Source organism: Pollicipes pollicipes, unplaced genomic scaffold, assembly GCF_011947565.3.
Source record: "Pollicipes pollicipes isolate AB1234 unplaced genomic scaffold, Ppol_2.1 Scaffold_5724;HRSCAF=6776_pilon_pilon_pilon, whole genome shotgun sequence".
Lineage (NCBI taxonomy): Eukaryota > Metazoa > Arthropoda > Thecostraca > Pollicipedomorpha > Pollicipedidae > Pollicipes > Pollicipes pollicipes.
Window position 1 is genome coordinate 42,526,376 of NW_023596746.1, and position 24,862 is coordinate 42,551,237.

General features: G+C 48.7%; 2 protein-coding genes across 3 annotated transcripts; both read left to right on the top strand.

The window, feature by feature from the left end:
* The first annotated feature begins 3,626 nt into the window (after positions 1–3,626).
* LOC119102637 (alpha-1-macroglobulin) lies at positions 3,627–17,312 on the top strand. 2 transcript variants are annotated; one of them, XM_037226093.1, is made up of 8 exons: positions 3,627–3,812; positions 8,197–8,363; positions 9,404–9,536; positions 11,080–11,203; positions 12,199–12,315; positions 14,432–14,589; positions 16,012–16,242; positions 17,217–17,312. In XM_037226093.1, exons 1-7 carry the CDS (start codon positions 3,763–3,765, stop codon positions 16,163–16,165), a joined length of 903 nt encoding a protein of 300 aa, XP_037081988.1. In that variant the 5' UTR covers positions 3,627–3,762; the 3' UTR covers positions 16,166–16,242; positions 17,217–17,312. The 2 variants fall into 2 exon arrangements, with proteins under 2 accessions (XP_037081988.1, XP_037081989.1); XM_037226094.1 differs by lacking the exons at positions 12,199–12,315; positions 14,432–14,589.
* Positions 17,313–19,452: 2,140 nt separating this feature from the next.
* LOC119103076 (alpha-2-macroglobulin) lies at positions 19,453–23,092 on the top strand. Its single transcript, XM_037226524.1, has 5 exons — positions 19,453–19,593; positions 20,507–20,683; positions 21,078–21,207; positions 21,718–21,942; positions 22,968–23,092. Exons 1-5 carry the CDS (start codon positions 19,453–19,455, stop codon positions 23,090–23,092), a joined length of 798 nt encoding a protein of 265 aa, XP_037082419.1.
* Positions 23,093–24,862: the final 1,770 nt, after the last annotated feature.

Sequence of the window (24,862 nt, forward strand, 5' to 3'; positions counted from 1 at the left end):
GGAACATATTAGTGGTCTCGGTCAGGGGCTGGAGGTCCATTTCGCTCCACCGCGGGGTGTCTTCCGGCTGCCACTCTGGCGACACGGGGTGGGACCCCCTGGTCGATCCAGAGGCCCTTAGAGGAATACACCATATCACATTTGTCCTTTCCTGACGCTGGAGGCCTTTCTGATTCGCGCAGACGGTCCCGGATCGACGTAGGGACCCTTAATGGCGCAACAACATCGTAACAAGCCCATGCTGGAGTTGGATTGGAGAGCCCACCGTTCGGCACTAGGAACGCTGACCGGCGCAGGACCTTCAAAGTGTCTCAACGTGAACACTTATCATAAGTTACAATGTTTCCTTTTATTGTCAGAGCGCCCGACCGGCGCAAGAGGTTCTCTGTCACTCGGCTGCCCAGCATCGTCTCTATCGAACAAATGTTCCTCCGACCGAATCGAGGCCCCCTTATTGATATAGAACCTCCTGTTCCTGTTAGGCACTGGGCCCCCTGGTCGATACAGGAGCCCTGCATTGTTGCAGGGACTCCGAGCAATGCAAATCACAGGCTCGGTCCCGTCCCTGCTTGGGAAATGGGCCCCATGAGCTTAGACCGGCACGGAGCTGACTGTTCGATGTTGGTGGATCTCTGGGCCGAAACAGAGGGATTCTCTGATCCAGGGGTCCCAACTGGCACAAAAGGACCCTCTCACTGATGTTTGTCATCACGGTCCTATCTGCGGGGGGTCCTTAATGTGACCTACAGAGAGCGCTTTAGGCTCTTCAGCCCTCTAATCGGGTCGCTGATCTTTGGTGGTGAGGGACCCTTCCGCCCCTCTTTGGACTTCCTCAAATAAAGCCTTGACCGACTCCGGGCCATAAGCCGGCACATGACCACTGGAGACCATGGCCCCCTTGGGACCCGCATTTTCTCAGGGAACATACAAACTGTCCAGGAGGATGTCGACTGATATTTCAGGTCAGGACACTATCGGTCGCAACTCTTTTTGTGGCCTACACCCAGTCCTTCGGGTTCTTATCTTCTCCAAGCGAGCCATCGATCGTCAGTTCCAATGGGCTGCCCGGGCCTCTCTTCGGGCCTTATCAAACACTGACCTTGGTTGGTTCGGGGCTCCTAGCGAACACAGGACCCTGTGTTAGGTACTTCGGGCCCCTAGCACATACAGGTTGCCCCCCCGAGCAGTGTAAATCGCTGGCCGTGGCTTTGCACATTGATCGGGTATTAGGCGGTGCCTGACCGTCATATAGGATCATATGGACTCAGAGAGTCCGCGATCGGCGCAAAGGCCTTTGTCTGTCATCTGAGGGCCCGTCCCCGTGGTCTGATATCCCTGAATAAGATCCGACCAGCCATTCGGGCCTGCTTGAACACTGTCTCGGCCGACTCGGGGTCCCTTACCAACACAGGACTCCGTATTAGGGCTGGTGGGGTCCTGATAGGCACTGGGTCCCGACCAATCTAAATTTCTGGCTCTCGCTTCGTCCCTGCTTAGCGAGTTGGCCAACAGGCCCATGCAGACGCGTAGCCGACTATGCGTTATTGGTGGTGCCTGACCGACATGTGGGCCCTTATTGACCCAGCGGGCCCCTGATCAACGCGGTTGGCCCTGTGGATGGTATTGACGTGCTCAGTCCTTCGGGCCGGGCCCCCGAATAAGACCTCGGCCGGTCTTTGGGCCGTTAATCGTAGGTCCCGAGAAGCCCTACGGGCTCTTCGAAACACGTACACGGGGCACATGTCCTCTGCCTGTGCTTCTGCATGACGTCCAGTTGAATCACGTCACGCCACCACGGCGGGGGTGCGGGATCCAGAGGAGAGGTCTGAGGGTGCTGGAGTCATGGGCTGAAATAGGAAATCACGTCAGGGCTAGCGACACTAGCATCGTCGACATCAAGGTAAGCATCGCCACCCGTCGACGACACCCAGATGAACATCACTACCGTCTATAACATCCAGGTGAACATCACTACCGTCGCCGACATCCAGGTAAGCATCGCTACCGTCGACGAAATCCAGGGAGTATCGCTACCGTCGACGACATCCAGGTAAGCATCGCTACCGTCGACGACATCCAGGGGAACATCACTACCGTCGATGACATCCAGGGGAGTATCAATACCGTCAATGACATCCAGGAGAGTATCAATACCGTCGACGACATCCGGGGAACATCAATACCGTCGACGACATCCAGGTGAACATCACTACCGTCGCCGACATCCAGGTAAGTATCGCTACCGTCGACGACATCCAGGTAAGCATCGCTACCGTCGACGACATCTGGGGGAGCATCAATATCGTCGACGACATCCGGGGGAGTATCAATACCGTCGACGACATCCGGGGGAGCATCAATGCTGTTGACATCCAGGTCAGCATCAATGACTTAGGCCGATTTTGAGTCCGTGACAGTGATGCCCTTCCTCTTGCCGCGTAACCCATGTTTGGTGGGCGGGCGGGAGGCGGAGGGGCAGCACCTCAGAAAGTTGCGTTTAGAGTGAAAAAAAACGCAAAACGAAAACGGTCAAAGAAAACGCAACGAAAACAACGCAGAAATAGCAAGATTCTTGGCCAACTTACGCAGTAGAAACCAGCTCTAGAGCAGAGAAAATATCTTCTAAAGCCGGGTTCAGAGGACAGGAATGGGTCAAATCAATCCCCACCTTACCACTAAATCGATATAATCGCCAACGCAAAGGACAGGAATGGGTCGAATCTATCCCGACTTTACCACTAAATCGATATAATGATCAACGCCGTGGTTGAATTTAGGCTCCGCCTTCAGCCGGATGCCTCTCTGGCTTCAATGTTGGCCGTGCCATCCATGTACTGGTGCTTGCAGCTGGGGACCAAACTGCATAAACACGCTCACGGATAAGGACGTGAAAGGTCAGGTCAAAGGTGGGCGTTAATGTACACATACTAAGAGCTTGGATATGTCTGGACGGCGCGGCTTTATTGACGTTGAGATTGTGGTAATTCGTCTCCTGGAAGCACAGGCCGGAGGATGTTTTTTGGTATATGAATAGAGACGCCACCCGGGTTTTCCTGCTGTCCCGTTGGCACATCCTGCTGGCGCACTGCCCACTGACGTCACCGTGCGAGCGGTGCCAGGCGGTCTTGTAACAACGCCATAAATACCGAACACGCGCTGCGCCGGTGTATCCCCGCCCTTAACGTCCGTCAATCTAGCAGCAGCTTGATATCCAGTTGCCAGTTGGATATTCTGGGGCGTCACGATCGCCTCCAAATTTGGTGTGCATGACCTTCTCGACACGCTGATTCCGAAAATCACCGCCTCTGGGGTGTAATTTTGCGTAATTCCCGAGTTATATGACGCGTAACATCCCAATGTGATATTCCGGGGCGTCTCGATTGCCTCCAAATTCGGTGAACAAGGGCTTCTTAATACGCTGATTCCTTAAATCACTGCCCTTGGGACGTCCGTCAACCTAGCAGCAGATTTACATTCAATTGGCACTCGGATATCAAGAGGCGTCACGATTGCCTCCAAATTTGGTGTGCATGACCTTCTTGACACGCTGATTCCGAAAATCACCAGTTAGATATTCCGGAATCGGATATCCCGGACATCCCGGAGATCCCGCAATATCCAACTGGCAATTGGACATCAATCTGCTGCTAGATTGACGGAGGTCGCCCTTATCCAGTGCCACCTACCGTCTGGCGAGGTAACAAGGCGACGGCGGCGCTGCAGCGTCACTGGACGGCTCCCCGTCGTCGCAGGAGGGCGGCAATGACGCCTCTCCGGCTGCTTCTCCTGTGTGGTGTAGTGGCTGCCGGGCGGTAAGCGAACCCTCTATGTCTTTCTTCCATCCTCGGGGCCGATCATCAGAGCAGGACAATTGGACAGGAGTGTAGCAAAATATTTGCGCGGGTTCAAGCCTCGAGGAAAGTTTGCCATTTTTGTATGTGCATTTAAAACTGATTCATTCACAGCATTCCATGCCATGCTTTTTCGGGCTGTCATAGAATCCATCCTGTGATCTGGGGTACAAATCAGCATGCGCTTTGCTGCCTTATCACGACAGGAACAATACTTGCTTGGCTGGATAAGGTGACACCACACTGCCGTCTGTAGATATGCACTGTTGCTACAAGTGAGCAGAGATCTAAATATTTTCAGCGATGCACAAGATAAGTGAACCAGTGGGCATTATTTCCTGTGTATTGGGATGGGCTCAATACTACACATGTAATTTTTCTGAACTAAGTGTGACACGTTGGAGTTTTTTATACATTTTTGTGGAAGTTTTTAAGAGGTTTCAGTAGCCGTTCCTATGCTTGTGAAAACGTTTCAGCTGCACTGACCGCGTGGAAGAAGGCCTCGTGCCAGCTGCACTTGGGGAACCGCTTGTTGAGTATATGATAGCGCGCTCTAAGTAGGGCACTTGTCACGTGCATTGTACGGTACTACGCACCTGACATGACACCTGGGCGAGAGACGCGAACGGTGAACGCACCGCAATAGGGGACTCCTCACAGCACATGATGTTGGCCACGCTTACGAGCATGGAGCACAAGCTGGCGAATGCGTTCGTACTACGTGCACACAAAGCCGTATTATGCCACGCTGCCGATGTGCATCCAAAATCAGACCATCGTCTCTCGCTGCTCCTCATTTCACATATCGCTGTGCTGCTGTACTTGAATATGCTCTGGCAGCTTCTCTGAATGCTCTACGAACCCTTGCAGCGCGCACCCGCGCCAAAACAGTGCGTCTTGAACCGCCCTAATAGTGAACACGGTTCAAGGTAAGAATACAGCTATGATAATACCAAGACAGCAGAGCTGGCGGTCCATCATTACTCAATAAACAGCACAAAATTGCGGCGACACCAGATGAACCCACTAACTAGTATGCGCTTTTGCGGCGTCATACGCGTGAGGTGCGACTAATATGAGTGTTATCACCACGCTGAGGATGTCCCAAAAGGCGCATGGACTCTGTCCCCTTCGGGAATTCATACCAACTAATGCGTTGAAACGTTTCTCCTCCATGAGCTTAGCAGAAAAAGACGCAATGATGTATAACTTCCGTGCAAAAATGTATTGCCATCAGTGTGTTTTGGCTAGTTTTTAGCTGCCAAGGCCTGGCAATTTTAATCGATGCAATTCGTAAAATTTGGAATAACTTCTGGTTTTGGAAGTTGGGGTCAAATCATTACTCAAGCACGGCTGTTTTTGGCTGATACAAGTCAGAATCATGCTTAGCGCGCGTAGTTGATATGGCCGGATCCCTCTCGATTTAAACCACAGTGAATCTTATTCACGACCTGTCTGGAAAAAGGTGTTTACTGCCCGTTTCTTGGGTCGATCACTGGCGCGCCTGTGTGGAGAACAGTTTTGAGATTGATATGTGATTCGTAGCCTGTACATTGGCTTAAGACGTGCACATAAAACCGTTGGTTTCACGTGTTCATCCTTTCCGGTCGAAGCACCTGACTTCGGTTGATAAAAACGCCCCCAAACTGGAAGGTGCGCGGTTTGCGCGCGATGGTACCTGCTAGTTTGCGCGCGAGAGTACCTGATATTTTGCGCGAGACTCGCCAATGCGTTTGCCCGTCTTCAGCTCGGTCAGAGTGTTCGTCTTGGCGATGTCTGCACTTGTTTTCCACCCTTGTTTTTAACTAAATCGGGGTATATTTTCCATGCTTATAGAGTCTGTCGAGAAATTAATATCTGCTGGCATGGAATAATGCACGACAGCGCTACCTAAAGACTTGCTGGCCAATACTTTGGAAATGCTACAGCACGCACATCATAGCTGCGCTAATCATTGCTGAGGGCTGCGATCAGACGTTGCATAGATTACAAGCTCATGGAAAGCTTAGCTGGCCGACCTTTTGACGGTTAGCTTATGCCATAAGAGCCCAATCTGGTTGGCCCAACTCACGAGCCTGTGTTGTTACTCGTAATAATGTCGCCAGTGTAACTGGAACCTGATCCATTAAACGGTGCCCAATAAATGGCAGGCCAGCACCAGCGCTCCACCACAGCCCGGTCGGCGGTGGAGCGGGTGTTTGTTGCTTGCCCATCCGCAGCGCTGATACCGACCAGACGGCTGCGGTGGAGACCATCGTCTCCGGTCGGAGGGGATGGGGCCAGGAGGAAAGGGGGGGGGGGGGGGGGCCTTGCCGAGCATCGGAATCCAGCAGACGCGACGGCGAGCGCGCGAGTCCGCGTGGGGCCGCACGTGCTCGCCCGGGCTCCCCGTTGGTTACTTTTTGGCTGATAATTTTTAGTATGCAGAGCATGCAGATTCCTGAAGTAGTTCGCCAGCACACGAAGGACCAAAGACGTTCCTGAGGCCCGACACCTCGAGGCCCGGCCGGTCGGTGTGCGGAAAAGAGATCGGCACATCCCCATGGAATTCTCCGAATAGATCTGACGAAGAATGGCCATGGGTCTTGGTTTAATCAGCATTCTTGCATGCGGTGCATGCGACTTCACTCGCGTTATTCCCGTTTGGTAACAAAACGGGCGTTAGGCAGGCGATGTCGGTGGCCTTTCCGGGCCTAGGAGTCGGGCATAGATGAATTAAAAAAGCAAAAGATATTGCCAATCGAATGACTCGCACAGCGCACAGGTGGTGCTCTGTGCAATTCATTGTGTGGAAGCTCTGAGGTGATATGGAAAGGTGCCTTTGAGCTCAGAGCGCATTCAGAGCCGAACGCAGTGACCACACTCCCAATCCACCCACATAGAGTGGTTCAGATTCAGCGGATATTTTTGCATGTGGTATGCAAGTGGTCTGCAGACCATGAGGGCCAAAACGGCGACCGAGGCATTTCCTCGTGCCGTGCAATGTCAACAGGGCGGCTGCGCCGTGTCAGGGTGACCTTCTCTGGCTAGCAGCCAACTGACCTTCGTGGATCGGGCCAGACAGTGGGCCTGCCCTGAGACCTAAGGCGGGTGCCACTAGATTAAGAACACAGCCTCTTCCAGGCCATCACGGTGGCAGCTATGTACAATGATGCGATGAGGGATATTGAACGTGGTTTCGCTACCAGGTGATCCTTTGTGAAGAACCGAATCGTAAAGAATCGCAAAAAAGGATTTCTGGCTCGCATATGACAGCATTCGTTGAGCTGAGCACGTCCAAGTTTGGCTTTGTTATGTTCAACAGAGTAACGCAAAAAAACTGCGAAAATAATCACATTCATACACAATGAAGATTGGTCAATAATGCGTTTAATGGAAGACAGTGCATCATACTAAAATTTTGTTCAAGTAGAGGGTTTTTCTTGTTTTGGTATCGCATATTGCATGCATTATAGTTATAGTTGTTTGGTTTTGTAACGCAAGTGCAACGACCATGCCGTCTGGGTTGAACAAAGATATTTTGTGAAATGTCTGCCGAACTCGCATAGGTTGTCGGCGAGCGGCCAAAGCGAATGACGCAAAACTTTTCGTTTGCCAAGCGCATTGCATGAAGGCACATGGTTAGCAGTAAAACGTTCGGGGTTCGGAATAAGTTTAGACAAAGTGGTGCGGAAATGAAACCCTAATAACTGTATCGTTATTGAAAGCTCTTTGTGAATAATGCCGCACAAGGCCGGTAAAATATTTTTCCAGCATGGAGGTCGCTGCTGCAATTTCTGCCGGAGATCAAAGTTGAGGGCAGAACGCGTTTCGAACGAATCAGAACCGTATCATTTCACCACCATTGCCATTATCAGCAAGTGCTAGTTTCGAGGGCTGCATAGCCTCCGCGCACGGCAACAACCACCTTCCGAAACTGTTTCAACACATTCCAGTCCTATCATTTGCCCATCCTAACTGCTTGCACGTAAGTTAATATTATATTTTGGACCTCGTTCAAACATGTTTTCCCTGATGATAAAACGACTAGGTGAAATGATATTTTACACGCATGAGCTGCTACAAAAGGGTTATCCCAACATTTGGCAAAATGAAATACCAAGGTTGTGATCACTAACCTTAAAATGCAATACGTGCAATAAATCAATGCAGTCTGTTAGGTGGGAACCCGTTTCTTTATTTTGCTCATACAATACTGTGAAACTGCCCAATGGAACGCAAGGATTGCACCAAACGCATCGTGCATGACGTCATGCGGTTTTTGGAGATCAGCGCTCCCGTCTATGTCAACAGCAGCTTGGCCAGCTGTTCCAGCTTTGACAGTAGCGTTGGTCCGCTGTTGCAGCCGGTACCTGTTCACAGCGCCCAAAGCCTTCTTCGCCGGCACGCCTGAGCGGGTGTGTCTGACCCTGTTCGACGTGCCCGAGACCGGCAACCTGACGCTGACGTTCAGGAGAAGTGAGAGTAGCCCGACGTTCGCACAGCACACCCAGCAGGTGTCGGGCGTGGCGGGTAAGTACGGAGCCGGGGTGTGGCGGCCCAGGGACCTCGTGACCACGTGTGAGGCCACAGCTTGTCACTCACTACCTAGTCTGAGCTGGGTACCGATGCCGTTTGCACTGGTCTCAACAGCGAGAGAAGTCTAGTTACGGCCGTGTCGAGCTTTCTCAATATGTCTTCCTGATTAAAGGGCATTTCTGGGTGCACGGTGCACACTCACAGTTCAAGAATAAAGCTGAAAACCAAAGTAACTAATGAGAGTTTCTGTGAAGATCTTATCTTTGTGGCATTCGGCCTGATATATTTGTGTCGGGCACAACACCGGGCTGTATATCAACGCCTTTAGCAAATGCTCTGCCAATCTCTTAACGCCTGGCAACTATTGTAATCCGTTCGCCGGCATTAATACAACATTATGATAGGCAGCACTCAAAGTCATAACAGGGGTTGAAGAGCTTTGGTCGCCCTTGTAACGTCTTAGAGACATGCGAAAGGATAATGTTATATTGGGAGACACTGCACATGTAGCGCCCTCAACCACTCTAATCAGGCCACCAAGTCAGAAAGCGTGCTTGATGTTTTTGGGCACTCTGATTATCATAATGAACGACTGTTCACAGCTTCAGATATGCCACTGCACCCCCAGGGTATGCATTGACGCTCAAAGTCAGTAAACACACGTGTTGATAGTGCCGGCGTGTTGGCAAGGAATGCCTCGTGTGCATATGCCTGTTTCTTGTAACTGGAGACATAACACCACAGCAGTGCACGAGCCCGACCGGAGATCATCGGTCGCTGCTCGCTCTCTCGGCGAGTGGACAAAGTGCTTGACATCGTCACCACTGACCGATCTGAATGTACCCATCCGGTGACGGCGAGGCCAGCCACACCATCTGTCTCCATGAGCGCGCTTCCTGGCCACGCCACCCATCAGTCGGCTCAGCGTCTTGGAGCGAAACCGGCGGCTCCTCGCGCAAGCATGGCTTCGTTAAGCCCCCATCCACCCTACGGTGTTCAGATACACGTGTCGCTAACACGATGCCGTATTTCAGGTGGGTCCAAGGAAACATGCTTTGAGGTTCAAACACCAGAGCTTGACGATTTCACCATGTGGATGGGTCTGGAAGTTACTTACCCATCCGCCGTCAACTACACCATCTCGGGAAATCAGTACATCTCTGTCTTGTAAGTCAAAGAAAGTGTCTAGTCACTACAGTGTACTGAAGGCGTCGTACAAATTGTTTAGTGCATATGTGGATACTTAAACATATTGTTCTTTATGAACACTGCGAAACACATTTTTGGTGTAAAGTCTTGGCCTACCAAGGATGATTTGGCACGTGTTTCTCCGTTCGTCAAAAATCAGCGTGTATATTGCAGAAATGATAGGGCTACAGCTACGCCGATGTGTTGTTTGATGCACTTGAATACGCTCCCGGACGGCCGGTTGGAAAACCTTCGCTCGGGTGAGGGGTCAGTTTGCCCCCTGAGATCTCAGGAACTAAGAGAGCTAGGACCACCAAATTTACAGGATGTCTTGGCCTGTACATGAACTAAATTAAGTCAAAGTTTCAGTCTCCTAGGTTGTGACATTTGGGTCAAGTAAGGTCAAAACAACGTCAATTTCAAAGTTGCTATCCAAAGTGTCCCCAGAACTCAAATACCTGTTCTAAGCAAAAGATCGCGTGCCCATTCAAGGTCAGTGACACTGCTTGATCCGAATTTTATGGTGACCCTAAACACAGAAAACTGCTTTAGGTTATACATTTAAATAACCGGCAACGATTAAGCTGGGCAGTATGTTCCTAAAAACGAAACATTGACATGGGTCGTGTTGGGTCAGTGACCTATTCCGACCTATAAGAAGTCCCTGCAAGATGTCTAATGCGGTTCATATCATGTACTAAAAACTACACCAAACAGCAAGCCCTGGAGTAATAAAACAGATTGGTTTTGGCCTTAGTGTGACCTTCATATCTGACCCTAGGTCAATTTAATTTGGTCATACAATTGTCATGTTGCCTATGAAGTTATCTCAGAGATGCATGGCTTTGTCTAGCACTCCGTTATTTCATCATGTTAAGCGATTGCCTTGAAATTGACTTCGCTGAATTCATAATCTGACATTGGCCTACCTCAGGTCAGCGGCTTTACAAGGTACATCCAGTTTTTGGATACCACACAATCCACTATTCAGATGTCTACAGCCAGTCCAAATCTGGCAGGGCTACGTCGTGCCGTTTGGAAACCATTTAGGAAAACCCTCGGTGGGAAAAATTTGACCCCCACCCGTGCACGTGTTAATCTACAAACAAGGCTTTTTCTTAAGACAGAACCTCTTGTGACACAAGGTGCGAAAATTCAACATTTCATTTGAAAGGAAGATCTGGCACCACAGCCGGGTGTATACACGGCTGGAGAGTACCATAATGCTGGTAACAGCGTATAACGAGTTCATCTGTGTATAGTGTGTGACCAATGGACGATCGTGTAGCATGCGTGTTTGATGTTTGTCGTTAAATGCAAGTGTTGTCTTGAAGGTGAAGCTAGGTTTGCATGGTAGCCGTACTCTGATGTCCGCCTTCCCGGCTCACAAACGTGATGTGTGCGCACTTAAGTACCGGATTCGATTATTAAGTCTAAAACATTGAACCAAAATACATTCGCCCGCAATACAATTTGTTATTATTAAAGCATTGGCAACACAGAAGAATGCCGCTCGTTTCAGCTCGAACAACGCGCCTGAAGATCATGTCTTCATTCAGACAGACAAGTACGTGTACAAGCCGGGACAGGTGGTCCGCTTCCGCGTCCTCTCCGTCAACGGGAAACTGAGGCCGATTTCGGAGCCGGTAAGTTACAGCGTGTGGTCGGGCGTCTCCGGCATAAGCGACTTTTTCTTGTTCTGAAGTAGTCGAAAAGACGTGTTGTCAGTTTATTAAAGGCCAAAAGCTCATGAAAGGCAAGCTGAATGCTCGAGGGAGAGAGAGAGAGAGAGAGAGAGAGAGAGAGAGGGAGAGAGAGAGAGAGAGAGAGAGAGAGAGAGAGAGAGAGAGAGAGAGAGAGAGAGAGAGAGAGAGAGAGAGAGAGAGAGAGAGAGAGAGAGAGAGAGAGAGAGAGAGAGAGAGAGAGAGAGAGAGAGAGAGTCTCTTTGGTCCGGCGGGGGCCAATCTCAAAAAACTAAGAGAGCGAAAAACCTACAACATTGTTTCTACTTTACCATCGGAATAAACGTCAGGAATTACGCCAGGTGGTATGTTCCTAGAAAAAATGACCTGAGACATTTGGGGTCAGTGGCTTGACCAGACCTTTAACAAGTCCATGGAAAACGGCTGCTGTTCCTCCTGTGATTGGTAAATGAACAGGAGCAGCAGAAACCACCCCATACAGCAACCTTTTGAGTAAAGCAAGCTATTTTGACCTCGGTCCGGCGTACATGCGTAACTCTGGCCTAGTGTAATCGGCCTTAACTCTGACTTGAATTGTTTCATTGCCTGGGAAACTATCTGCATGACTTGGCTAAACATGGCTAAACATAATAGACCGTATTATATACATGTATATATATATATATATATATATATATATATATATATATATATACCACCCCCGTCCCATGAACTCGGAAGACTGGCGGGGCCTGGCGGTTCTTACACGCGCAGTGCAAGCAGGATCATACTTCTTCATGCCCCCGGTTAATGCATGCCGGTAGTAAGGTCATTAGCGTAACTGAATTAATTATCCCCTAGCCGTGCGTTATTGGTGTCATATCCCACTACGCTATCCAAGTGTCCGTCGGTCACCCAGCCAGTTGGTTGAGCTGACTCTCTCTTCCCACTGTCTTCAGTTGCCGCAGATTTACATCGAATCGCCGGCCGGGACGAGGGTGGCGCAGTGGACAAATGTGACTGGTCAGAGCGGGCTGGTGCAGCTGGAGATGCAGCTGGCCGGGGAACCCAGTCTGGTGAGTGGTGCAACTGGGGTTACAGCGGACAGAGGAGCCCATTCTGGTGAGTGGCGCAGCTGGAGATGCAGCTGGCCGATGAACCCAGCCAGGTGAGTGGTGCAGCTGGAGATGCAGCTGGCCGATGGACCTAGTCTGGTAAGTGGTGCAGCTGGAGAAATGCGGCTGGCCGATGAACACAGTGTGGTGAGTGCTACATTTGGAGATGCAGCTGGTCGAGGAACCCAGTCCTATGTGACCCAGTGTGAGTGATAGAGGTGCAGACGTAACGTGTCCGGCGAACAGCGTGGTTACTATGCGGGTGGGTGGGGGGGGGGGGGGGGGGGGGGGGGAGGAGCTTGAGCGAGTCATGATGTATACAAAGTGCCACTCGTGTTTACCATCTCGCTTGTCGGTTACGGGCTGTGGTAGAAATTAACGGAGCTGCGCTGTTTTTCGTTTGTATATTTGTTTAAATACAGCTGTTTCGAAATCATGATGCCCACTCATAAACCATATTCGGTGTTGCGTGTGAGTTCGCCGCACTATTATATGATGAATGTGGTTGCTATAAAGTATCGGCTCCTTACATATTTATACTTAGTATTGTTTTCCGCTAGCAATGGATGTAGTCCACAAATATCTTAGCTAAGCAACAGGGTTTTAGAACTTGCCGGTATATGGTTAAATCTATCGTAATTCGAGCCGTAATTCTGAAGGTACGTAAAGTGATAGAGTAGAAGTTTACAAATCCTGGATGACGGATCAACTCCAGATACAGTATGTTGTATGGGCCAGATGCTTCAGTACACGAAACTGATGACCGAGGCATGCATGATGTTACAGTCCGAAAATTTTGATTCACGTACTGTAATTGAGCTTTAAATGCCACTGAGATCATGAAAGTCGCCATGCTTCCCTCAAAATGGTGAAGATGTAACTGCACCAAGCCTAATCAGTGATTTATGCGAGACATGCCGATATGATAAGACAAGACATTAGGTATAATCATTTCGTCGTTTACCTGACTCATGACGTAAGTCACTGAAACATGGATAAGATCAGCATAGCATATATGCTCGATCAGCGTACAGAGGCGTAGACTTCCGCGCGGTAGCAGCGGTCTTCAAAGGCCGCGTGCTCTGAGTGATTACTTTGATATGCATGTTCAGTTTCTACCGGTCCATAGCAAGTTCATATCAGATATGGAATTTCTGTTCCAGAATTTTCCAGGAAATCAGTAGTTCACAAAGACTGTATCAACATTGATGCCAAGCTTCTGTTGGTTCGTAATGTATTTAAAACCTGATGTGTGACGTAATGTTTAAAACGACTGCATAGTATGATTACACAGTTAAGGGCGCTGACATCTTTTTTTCCCTTTACGCCGGAACATTGGTGCTTGATGTCCCTCTACCAGACGTTATGGGATAACGGAACATGTCGTCGAGTGGAATGGATTTTAAGCAATCATGAAATTACACATGCAAGCGATTTTCTGCCTTCAGCGATGTGTCGCCAGTGGGAGTTGGAGACAGGGGGAGGGGCAGCCACCCCACCCTCCAAAAGGGCAATTCCAGGTCAGGGGCAGGAGCTCGATCACCCTCCGCCACGGATGGGTGAATCGGAAGACAATGGTTCGGCCAACAAAGGTACTTTGGTGGATAAACATGTGCAGAGTTTGCAATACATTCCACTGGCGTGCTAATACCTTTGATTAATCGGCATGCCCTGGTATACTGAAGGCCTGTAACATTCGTGTTGATAACTAAATATAGATTTAAACCATCTGTAAGATCCTATTGCAGAAAAAGGAAGTTATTGTCTATGCTGCTTAGATTTCCATGTATTTGGAGCTGTCAATATCTTTACTCAAATACTTCAGTCAAACATGCTTAAACCATGCCACATTTGGTATTTTGGTTTGGTTGCTTCCAGCTTGGCTCAAAACGCTTTATCTCTTGGAGAGGCCATGCAGTCACTGCAGGGTTAGCATGCAAGGCTGCTCAGTGCGTAACAATCTGTCGATATATCACCGCGGGGGATCTCCTGTGCCGTCTGGCTGGTGGCCCGAAAGTCTGTTCCCTAAGTCTGAAAAGTCTGAAAGTCTGTCTACTCCCCGCCTCGTTGTTTGCAGGGTGAATGGAACATACACGTAGCGACAAGCGGCGAGCGTAGGGTGACAAAGCCATTCAAGGTTGAGGAGTTTGTGCTGCCCAGGTTCGAGGTCAACATCCAGGGTCCTTCATTCATTCTGGATGATGCCGAGGAAGTGACGTTGAAGGTGTGCGGAAGGTGGGTGCCAAGTGTCATGTTCCGAGATGTATTGTGGACGCCGTTGACGGGTGGACATTCGCGTCATGCGTACTCGTTTACCCCTTGTGAATACTGTGCCGATGACCCACTGAACCGGCTGCTGATCCGTACCGCATTAGTGTGAGGCGTATGTGTGGTGACATGGATTCCTGCGTTTACAAACATCTAAAATGGTGATAACTTCGTCCTATAATTGTGCTGTCTGTAGATGCATGTCTTTGTTAGTCCATTAGCTGCAAGTGCTTTTCGAAAGTTGTTTACATTAGGTTCGATGTAAGAATACTGCAACCAATTTTAGGTACACCTACGACAAGCCGGTGCAAGGGAATGCAACGATTCGTGTTTCTTCTGGTTTTGATCATGGTTAGGAGGTTACCCGAGATGGGCACATAAGTGCAAGCGTGGTCTTACCATCAAATGCAAACGAGAGAGAGAGAGAGAGAGAGAGAGAGAGAGAGAGAGGGAGAGAGAGAAGGAGAGAGAGAGGAGAAGAGGAGAGAGGAGAGGGAGAGAGAGGAGGAGGGGGAAAAGAGAGAGGAGAGAAGAGAGAGAGAGAGAGAGAGAAGAGAGAGAGAGAGAGGTCGATGAGAGAGAGAGGAGAGAGGAGAGAGAGAGAGCGAGAGAGAGAGAGAGGAGGAGAAGAGGAGGGAGAGAGGAAGAGTGGAGCGAGAGAGAGAGAGAGGAAAGAGAGAGAGAAGAGAGGAGAAAGAGGATGAGAGAGAAGAGAGAGAGAGAACGAGAGATGGAGAGGAGAGAGAGAGAGAGAGAGATAATCGTATCCAGTAGCCTTATGTTACTGTGTCCTTGACATCTCGGGACCTCCCAGATCTTAAAGGTCTTCAAGAATCCCCAACAATTTACTGAGTAGCTCTGGGGTCGATCGCAAGACTACCTTAAGTATACTTCGAATTCTTTAGGGAGCCTTGCCAGCATTCATAGCATTTGGGTCACCCCTCGCTGTGAGATGAGGTCCGGTCAGTTAAAATTTACCTAGCTCGAGCTTGGCACTTTGCTTTAGGCTAGTCACTTTAAGCAGTCACTTTATGCTATTGAGCAAAACAATATATGCCACATTCTTGTCAATTTTGGCAGGACATGCTTCTTACGTCTTTGAAATAAACCTGTTTTCACCGACAATACGTGAGCAATCGGTTTTTTTGCTTTAAAACTTTTGAAGTTTTACGCCAGCGCCTTAATTCATGACGTACCGTCAACTATCCGCCTCTTCTTCAGTGGCGCAGGATATGCATGGATGCCGCAATATGCATAGCATACCAGCACCTGCGTCATATAAAGCTGCCTTGGTTGGCCACCCGTGGAGACCGTGTTGCATGCTGAGACGTCCCCCAGACGGCCACTGACTGGTGCGGCTCCGTCTGACTCCAGTGAACGCTTTGACAGACGTCCGGGGCCGACTGTGCCGTGTTTCGAGTCAGCGGCAGTGACCTCGGCTTCGGAAAAACATTGGACAAGCCTTACAGGCTGGAGGCCACCGCCGAACTCACAGAGGATGGCACTGAAGTCACGATCAAGGGCACCAAGACGTTCTCCATAGCATACCAGGAGCTGAACCTCGAGACTGACAACTTGAGAAGCAATTATTTTAAGCCAGGACTTCCCTTCACTAATTGAGTGCGTGTGTGCCAAACCCACTGAACGCAAAGTTGTTTTGAAGGCATCGAGGTCGTGTTGTAAAAAAAAGTTTAGATTCCTCACTGATATGTGGATGGAGACATGCAGAGAGACACTGTCCACGTGGAAAATGGCATTATCGTATTTTGTCCTTAGCCTGAGTGCAGCCAGCAGGGATGGTTTGGGCTCTCAATGACCTTCACCGAAGTGAACAGTCGGTTCCGGTGGCTAAGACGCCAGTTGAAGCATGCCAAGAGGGCACCGACGGGGCCGCAATGAACTTTGCACTTCATATTACCAGCATGTGGAATATTGCTATAATATTTGGAGACATTCATACACAGACACGTGATTGATTCATTCATATTCAGTGTGCATTAACATTGATGCGCCATGTGCGACCTCAATTTGGATTAGGTGTCTTTGTGTCCTTACAGTTTCCTACAGAGAATTTTGTTTTATTTGTTATAAGAGCAAATTTTTCTCAATGCTAGGCTCTCCAGAATATTGGGAGAACACGAAAGAAGATTGGTTGGTCGGCAATTACGCTGTCCGAGCTTTTCTCTTAACATAATTGATTTATTTTTCTGTTTCTTTCTTGCCTTCGCACTTCTCTCTTCTCTATCTTTCCTTTTTCGAATGTAATGTGCTCGTGACTTGCAGCAGGCTTGTAAATGGTCCGCAGGACTACTCTTTTAATTGTGGTATTGATACGTTGATCTCGGTGCTCAGATGGGGACCGTTGAATCTTGTGCTGCATTGCGACTCAGCGCGTTATTAGATACCGCAACCGTATCAATACTAACGCAAAGTATCCGGGGTCTCTTGTTTACCACAATTATTTCAACGCCCGAAATGGGACCTTGTGACCTTATCCTGGGTCAGCCCCCCTCCCCGCGTCCGCAGCTGTGTCGAGTGTAGTTGGAAGTGCTTGGCTCCGTCCCTAACTCGGCTGTGTCTGCTTCCACGTTCAGATCAGGGTACGCCACCCGGACAGCACACCAGCTCCCGGCGAGCTGGTCAAGCTGTGTTTTGAGACCCATTGGACGACGACAGAGGACGGAATCAGCACCACGTGAGTGCTTTTAAGCGTTATCAGTGCTCCTGTCAAGAGTTTCACAAACAGAAGTGTATTGATGCTTGGGTGTTGTAAGCTATCTTGCAGAAAATAACCCAACTCCGATGTCCCAAAAAAAACCGATGAGGTGAGGATATCAAGCAATCGTTGGGGTTAGGAATTTGGCTGGAGTACCCGCATCTAACTTGAGGCTTGACCATCGCTGAAATAAAAGTTACTAAATGTAAATGACCGGCACAAGCAAATGAACTAATCATCTTCCAGTCCTCGTGAAATTTGAAGTAGCTGATAGTTCTAGAGTTCGGTACGTACAGATATATACATAACAGACAATAGACGTGTTTAATAGAGAAAGGACGTGGTTTGGGTGGTGGTCAACCTAACCTCTGAACGGTTTTCTAGGCTGACTTTTGAACAGCGTTACAAAGCAGCGTCATACTTTGCGCAACTGCAGGGTATTTGCTAGTCGATTGCTCGGTGTAAAAGCATTGATAAGCTGTCAGGTACCTGACCTACACCAGGTCAAATTTAGGTCATCACTCAGCGAAGGCAGGTCCTGGTGAATGGTTCAATCTGATGCGACAACGGAGTGTTGGACGAATTCGCATACACATGAGATGGTTTTTTTGGACAATAAAACAAGTAAATTCACAATGGCGATGAATTCCATGGACTTAAGGTCGGGCTTGAAGGTCATATCGATGTCAAAACAAAACTGTTTTGTGCCTTTTATACTTGAAAGCTTGTCTCTTGCGGTAGTTTGTGACGCTCACTTTCCATTTGCGGTAACAGAGACGTCATGAGGCCTCTTATTCGACTCAAAGAAGATCTAAGGAAGTCACAGGTCTAAAATGACCTCCACCAACGCATTCGTGTTGGCTAAATTCCTTACGACGTTACACCTGATGCATATTTAACTTAAAAGATCACAACAGCCTCGTAGGATTCCGGTCACTGTTACTTTCTGAAGGTCAAGAAAGGTCATTGGCTCGGTGCCTTGACCGTATAGAGCTCATTTAGATCAAAATTTGAGGTACATAGGTCATGATGTTTGGGTCAAGTAAGGTCAAACAAGGTCAAACTTCAAGGTTGGTCTAAAAAGTGCCTCGAAACCTAGATGCCTGTTCTAAGAAAAGCTCACATCTTCATTTAAGGTTAGTGACTTGACATGACTTTTTGAAGGTCATGGTGGCCAAAATCATGCAATCATGCTTTGATTTTTTGCATTTGGATAAACGACAAAGATTACGCTAGGCAGTTTGGTCCTAAAAAAAAAAATATTCACCTGGGTCACTTTATGTCAATGACCTATTTTGAACTTACAAAGTCCATGGAGGGTACATTATGCGGTTCTTGTTATCAATAAATTTCAAATGGGCACCAGATACTACCTCGTATAGCAAGTCCTAGAGTAATAACAGGTGGGTTTTTACATTGATCTGGCCTTCATACCTAAACCAAGGTTAATGTAAGTTGTTCTTTCAATTGTTGTGTTGCCTAAGAAAGTATCTCAGAGGCGTATGGCTTCGTCTTACACTCATTTGTTGCATCATGCAATACAAAGATTACCGTTGTCATCAGCTCAGATATGAGAACGATTCGCTAGAAATTTACCACGTTGAATACATGGCCTAGCTGTGACGCGCCTCAGGCTAGTGACCTTACAAAGTTCATCCAAATTTGATACTAAACGATCTGCTCTTCAATCGTCTACAGTTGTGCACAATTTGGCGCGGCTGCGCCACATCGTTCGGAAACCAGTCTGGGAAAACCTTCGGGGTCAAATTGACCGCACCCGAGCGCCTGTTAAAACAAGTATTTTGGCTAAAGCGGGCTTTCGTGAGGAGTCTGAGGGCATCTTGGACACCGATCTGAAGTTTGACAATGGTTGATCACATCTGGTTCGCAGTTCATAACGGGACCTCACAATTTTACACGAGTGAATTTACACACATGCTTACCCATCCTGCATATTTGGTGTCACTAACTTTCCTACTTTGAGATATATCAGGAGGTCAACTTCACCCCGCCTTCAACCCAAGCATGTCGTATTCGGTGGTCACGTCGCACATACGCATGTTAAGCGAGTGTAGTTCCCAATGACTGGGAAGTTCCCAGTAACTCGGGGAGTGATGCTCTCTAGCTCTGCACAACTGTACGTTTGGAGGTCTTCTGCCGATCTGGTCTGTCTGAACATCACGTCTGACAGCAGAGGCGTGGTCGCGTTCACTGTGCCACCTCAAGATCAGGAAATTGAGAAGATATCCATTCAGGTAATTGAAATCTCCTTTAAAGCGTCCATTATCTGAGACGGTAAGAGAGGCGGGTGATGGAGTCAAGGCCTCCCATTTGATTGGTTCAGTTTAACATCGGCCCCAGGGACGTGCGCACATGGTGCGCTCCTGAGGCCTGTGCCTCTCGCTCATGTGATTCATTGATATCTGTGCAACTAAATGTCAACGCTGAACAACCAGGTGCAGAGGCGTAACCATAAGCATAGTGTGTATGCGCGCTGTTGTTTCAAACCATGTAACAAATGTTGTGTGGCTGCGGCGCGCTAGACCAGGTCAGCAGCCAAAATCTTTGAGATGTTCCCCTTTTCCTTCATCATGTAATCGTGCACATGCCCTGTTCAACCCTTTGCTGAGACAAAGCAAGTAACTGGTCAAAAATGTACATGCTTCTTCTAGTTTTCGAAGTCACTCTTCTTTGTTCAGTGTCATGCAGTAAGCTAGTAAAAATGAGGACGGTAGTAGTAATACAAAGGGTGATGTGTGTGTGGATGAGGGTGCGTGCGTGCGTGTGTGCCGGCTTGTGTGCGTGCGTGCGCGCGTGCTTGCGCGCGTGCGTGCGTGCACGTGTCATTTTACGAACTGAGAAATGCGATATTGCGCCTTTTCCCTTAGTTCTGAATAACAGTGCCGTTCAATCTATATCTGTATGGCATCGTGGAAAGATCTCAGGTTTAAAGACGACGTACCTTGCGGTATCTTATTGACCATTCGCCGGTCACATGCACTATGAGCGGCACCATTTTCAGGCCAGTGATGTAAAGTCAGTAAAATCTAACCACTGCGAGAGCGACATTCCAGTGACCGTTAACGTGTGGGTAACCAACCGGCTACTCGTGCCCACCTCGCGGTCAGACTTCCATGGAATGTCAGCCCGGTTACTCTGGCGGTGCAGGCCACGACGCCAAAATCGTCCAGTCTCAAGTACGACATCACGGGCTGGTCCTCTGAGTCAGGAGCCTTTGTGCAGCTGCTTCGGCTGCCCCGCAAGGAGTTCACGTGCGGCGCTGAGGCCCACATTGACGTCTTCTTCACGACCCGTCTGGGATCGCAGTTCGAGCTGTTTTACCAGGTGAGCTACATTGAGAGTGTACTGCACAGACAGCATCCGAAAATTACAAATAAAGAAGTCATGCTGCATGCACAGGAGGTAAAATAAGGCACTTTCCTTGTAGAGAACTGAACGCTCGGGTAGTGCTGTGAATGGGAAACGTCTTCATGTCATTCAGACTCGGATCAAGCCTCAGACATAGTGTTCTGGTATTTGCAATTTTAAAAAAGCTAAGACTCCAGGCGTCGTTATTTAATAGCGTCAGTCGTAGCTATGCTTGATAAGGGGACAGCCTTATCCTCCTGCTACTGTTTGAAGACGTGCCTTTAGCGGTCACGCTGTTGCAACTCGCGAAGCAGAACCGAGGCCTGCGGTGAGAGAAGCGTGTTGACCTTGTGTTCGCCGGGCGCGTCAGGTCACGGCCAACAGCGACATCTTGCTGGCGGACTTAGTGCCGGTGACGTTTTCCGAGGCGGTCGACGCCTCTGCACTGCAGGAGGGCGGGGTCGTTGACCTGCCCACGGTGTCCGGGTCACATCCCGTCGGTGAGTGAGGCGTCACCGGCTGGTGCGGCTGGGTCGCCTAATCAGTGTTACGATAGACGGAGCGGTACGAGATATGTCCCTAACACTGGGCTGTTTGTGATGCAGAACGTGTAATTTAAGAGCTGGCCTGAGTTGAGTATCTTGTTGATGCACGATTTTGCTGCACTCGCTATGGAAATCGCTCTGCGCCGTTACAGCGTCACGCACTGCGTCCAACACAGTCAAGCACCGCCGCATATGAAGCGCCTGGCCCAGAACAGTACATAACAGTACACGGTACATAACGGACATTATAGCTGAAGGAGTGGCGATGACACCACGCAGCTGATCATGCCGCGCATGACTGAGGAGTGAGAAAACTATGGCCATTTTGGAGTTTGCACGTGTCTGTACCAAGATGTCAGCCCCGTAACAGTTTGTGCGTCTGACATACTGTCATCATCCAGCTGTTACCCATGTGACCGGCGAGCCACGGGCAGTAGAGAAACACCAACCGGTCTGCTTCAACAGGTCAGGTGACCCTCGCGATCCCAGTGACGTCATCCATGTCCTCGGGCTTCCAAGTCCTGGTCTACATGGTGATTGATGGTGAGGTGATCGCGGACAGCCAGTCGTACGCTGCGGGGCGCTGTCTGGACAACCAGGTGTCGCTGCACTGGTCGCCTGACCGCGTCCAGCCGCGAGACACCGTGCATCTGACGGTGACGGCTGCTCCCGGCTCGCTTTGTGGACTCGGTGAGTGGTGGGTACTCTCCGTCCACGGAGTGATAGCTTTCTTACAGTGAGTGGTGGGTGCATTCCGTCCATGGGGTAACAGGTGGCTCTTGGTGAGCGGTGCATACGCTCCGTTTATGGGTGACTCATCGTCTCCGTTTGTCCGTATTTCCCTCTCAACATTCAGTACTCCCGGCCACCACTGTACCCAGAGGCCAAGTTGATGGCGGTTTTGTACGATTTATGTGAGTAACCACCGTCATCAAGCCGGAGAATGACGTCCCTCACCAGGTCATCAAGTCAGAGAATGACGTCATAAACCATTGCGAATGATCCAGGCATCAGTGACTCCACATATATTTGATCATTCGCCATGCATTAACTCATGATACACATCATTTCACTGTCGTTTGGACCAATTTTTGAGCTCGTTAACCAAGTGCTATCTGCCCAGCCTTTTCTTTTTTAGAGTCCCATTTTCTTTTATTTTCTCATTTTCATTTATTTTCTCCATCGTACTGAAGCGACCACACCATGCACCGTCCCTGCATGTGCATGTTTGTTTATGAGCAGTGCTTTACATCAGAAATGACCATATTCATATGTGTTACCACGCAGCATGTGACTACACGCTTAAGACAGCTTGGCTCACGGATTTTCTCATGGTAGGATGAATACCTCGAGTGAGAAGATCAGTTCTGAAAGCGTAACGACACTGATATTTCCGTGGGCCTATGATTGATTATATAACTATGATCACTCAGCCCATAACAATGTCCAACAGACGCTGTTGGGTGGAGATGTATATCGTCATACGACACTTCTTGCAGACTTAGTAACTTGTTTACCCTTGTTTTGAGCATTCCCACTGTTGGAAAGGAGAACCGTTCCTTTCCACGAGTGCAACTTTTGATTTATAGCATAAAATATCGCATTTTCTACTTCGCATATTTGAATGCGTGATAAAAAATGAATAGGTGAATGCGCGATGAAATAGATCGATAGGTGAATGTGTGGTGTTATATCACGTTGAAATCTGTTTGCAGATGTCGTTGACAAATCGGTGAGTCTACTCGGCGATGAGAACAAGATCACGCTGTCTGACATCTATAAGAGCCTTCGATTTCTCATCTCGAGTGATGACATCGTTAGGATCAACGACGATGAGTAGTGCAGGGCCAAATGTGAGTTCAGTCAGTGCGACTCAGGCAATTTGCAATACTGCATCGGAGCGCACGCTGTTTTTCGGGCAAGACGCGTAGCATTTACATGGATACTTTCGGGAGCGCATACAGGATATCCTCAAGAAGGGGAAGCAAAGCCATGAGGAGGGGCACAAACCGATAAGGGAGCATATGCAACCATGAGGAGGGGCACATACCCGTGAACAGAGGCGCGAAACAAAGTAAAGAGACACAACCACATGAGAGGAACACAAAAGCATGAGGCGAGGCCCGGTCCAAGACTTTCTTGAAATGCTTGCAATGTAGCCATTACTTGTGGAGAGCCATATCGCATATACGTGAAAAGCGAAAAAAGGTATGGATATGTGCTAACCGTGACTGCCTAAAGGGAGTGTTTCACATTTGAGTAGGGCTTTGAACCGAAATAGCCATCTTAAGATCATTCGGTACAATTTGCAACCCCTCGTTCTTAAGACAGAAAACACACTAGCTTCTGAGCTACGCCCTCGTGAAGTTATACAGAGTATTTCGTGCAGACTATTTTAAGGTAAATCAGGCATACATAACGCCACACAAATACCATTTAAATATTCCCACCCCACTGTGGGTGAGACGTTCAAATTCAAGAAGAATGTAATCGTCGAGTCGTCCAGGTCTGGCCTTCGTGAGCACCGCTTCCAGGTAAAACGGACATTAATTAGCATCGATGTTGTGCAGACAGTGCAAGTTTTAAGCACGACTTACGTTTTGCGGTACATAATTCAAGTAGTTGGGTGTGGACATTAGCCATTATAGAAATAGGGCTTTCAATAGAATAACTTGATTTTAATGCGATAACCGAGTAAGTCAGTACAAGCACACAACTTAAACTCAGCAAGAATGTGGAAGAACGCCACGAAAGAGGGTCAATACACCAGTTCATACTTATATTTACTTTAGTAAATACGATAGCACGGCCACCGCCACCTCTCGGCAAGTTGAAGTGCTAAAGGTGAGAAGTAGGCTGCCAATTTGCACGGCCAGTTTGTCAGCACCTCTAACGTTATTTAAAAGTTCCATGGCGTAATCAAACAGTGCCGTATTGAAGGGAATATTTACTAAATAGACAAATCATGTTGCTTAGAATGTTTTTTCCATTTCGAAGCATAATAATAAATATAGGTGATAATACTGTATTATATCTCATGCAACATGTAATATGTTCGAATGTGGAGCGCTCCATCATGCACGTGATGGATTTTAACCTGCGCTGCGTGGTGCTATAGAAGTGTTTATGATCATTGTGGGTCGGCTAGTTCGCTGCCTCTTGATCGAACGGAATCTGCAGCTGGACATTCGGACTAGGACTGAATGTTTTGGTGATGCGTAATTGGGGTAGGCCCCCCTTCCCCCGTGTACGCTGCGGTGGTAATGTAGTAATAAGAGATCCCTTTTCGTCTGCGCTTCCTCCAATATCTCAGCACACGTCTTACAACTGAAATAGCGCCGAAAGTAAAACCTCTCGGTTCAGACCTATTACATCTTTGAAATGGCGGTGCTGTTGATTATTTCCGACTGCAAGAGGAGAAACTTTGCACGTCTGTGGCACACATGCCATGGTGTTGGTCAAACGCACATATCACCTATACGCATCGCAGCATATGATAGTTGACCAGGATGCTACATTAACTTCGCAGTGTGGACATGCCAGCTGTTGACCGCTTGTAAGGCTGCTTGCTGCCTGGCCCACGGATGGACCACCGTCGGCGCCATCGCCG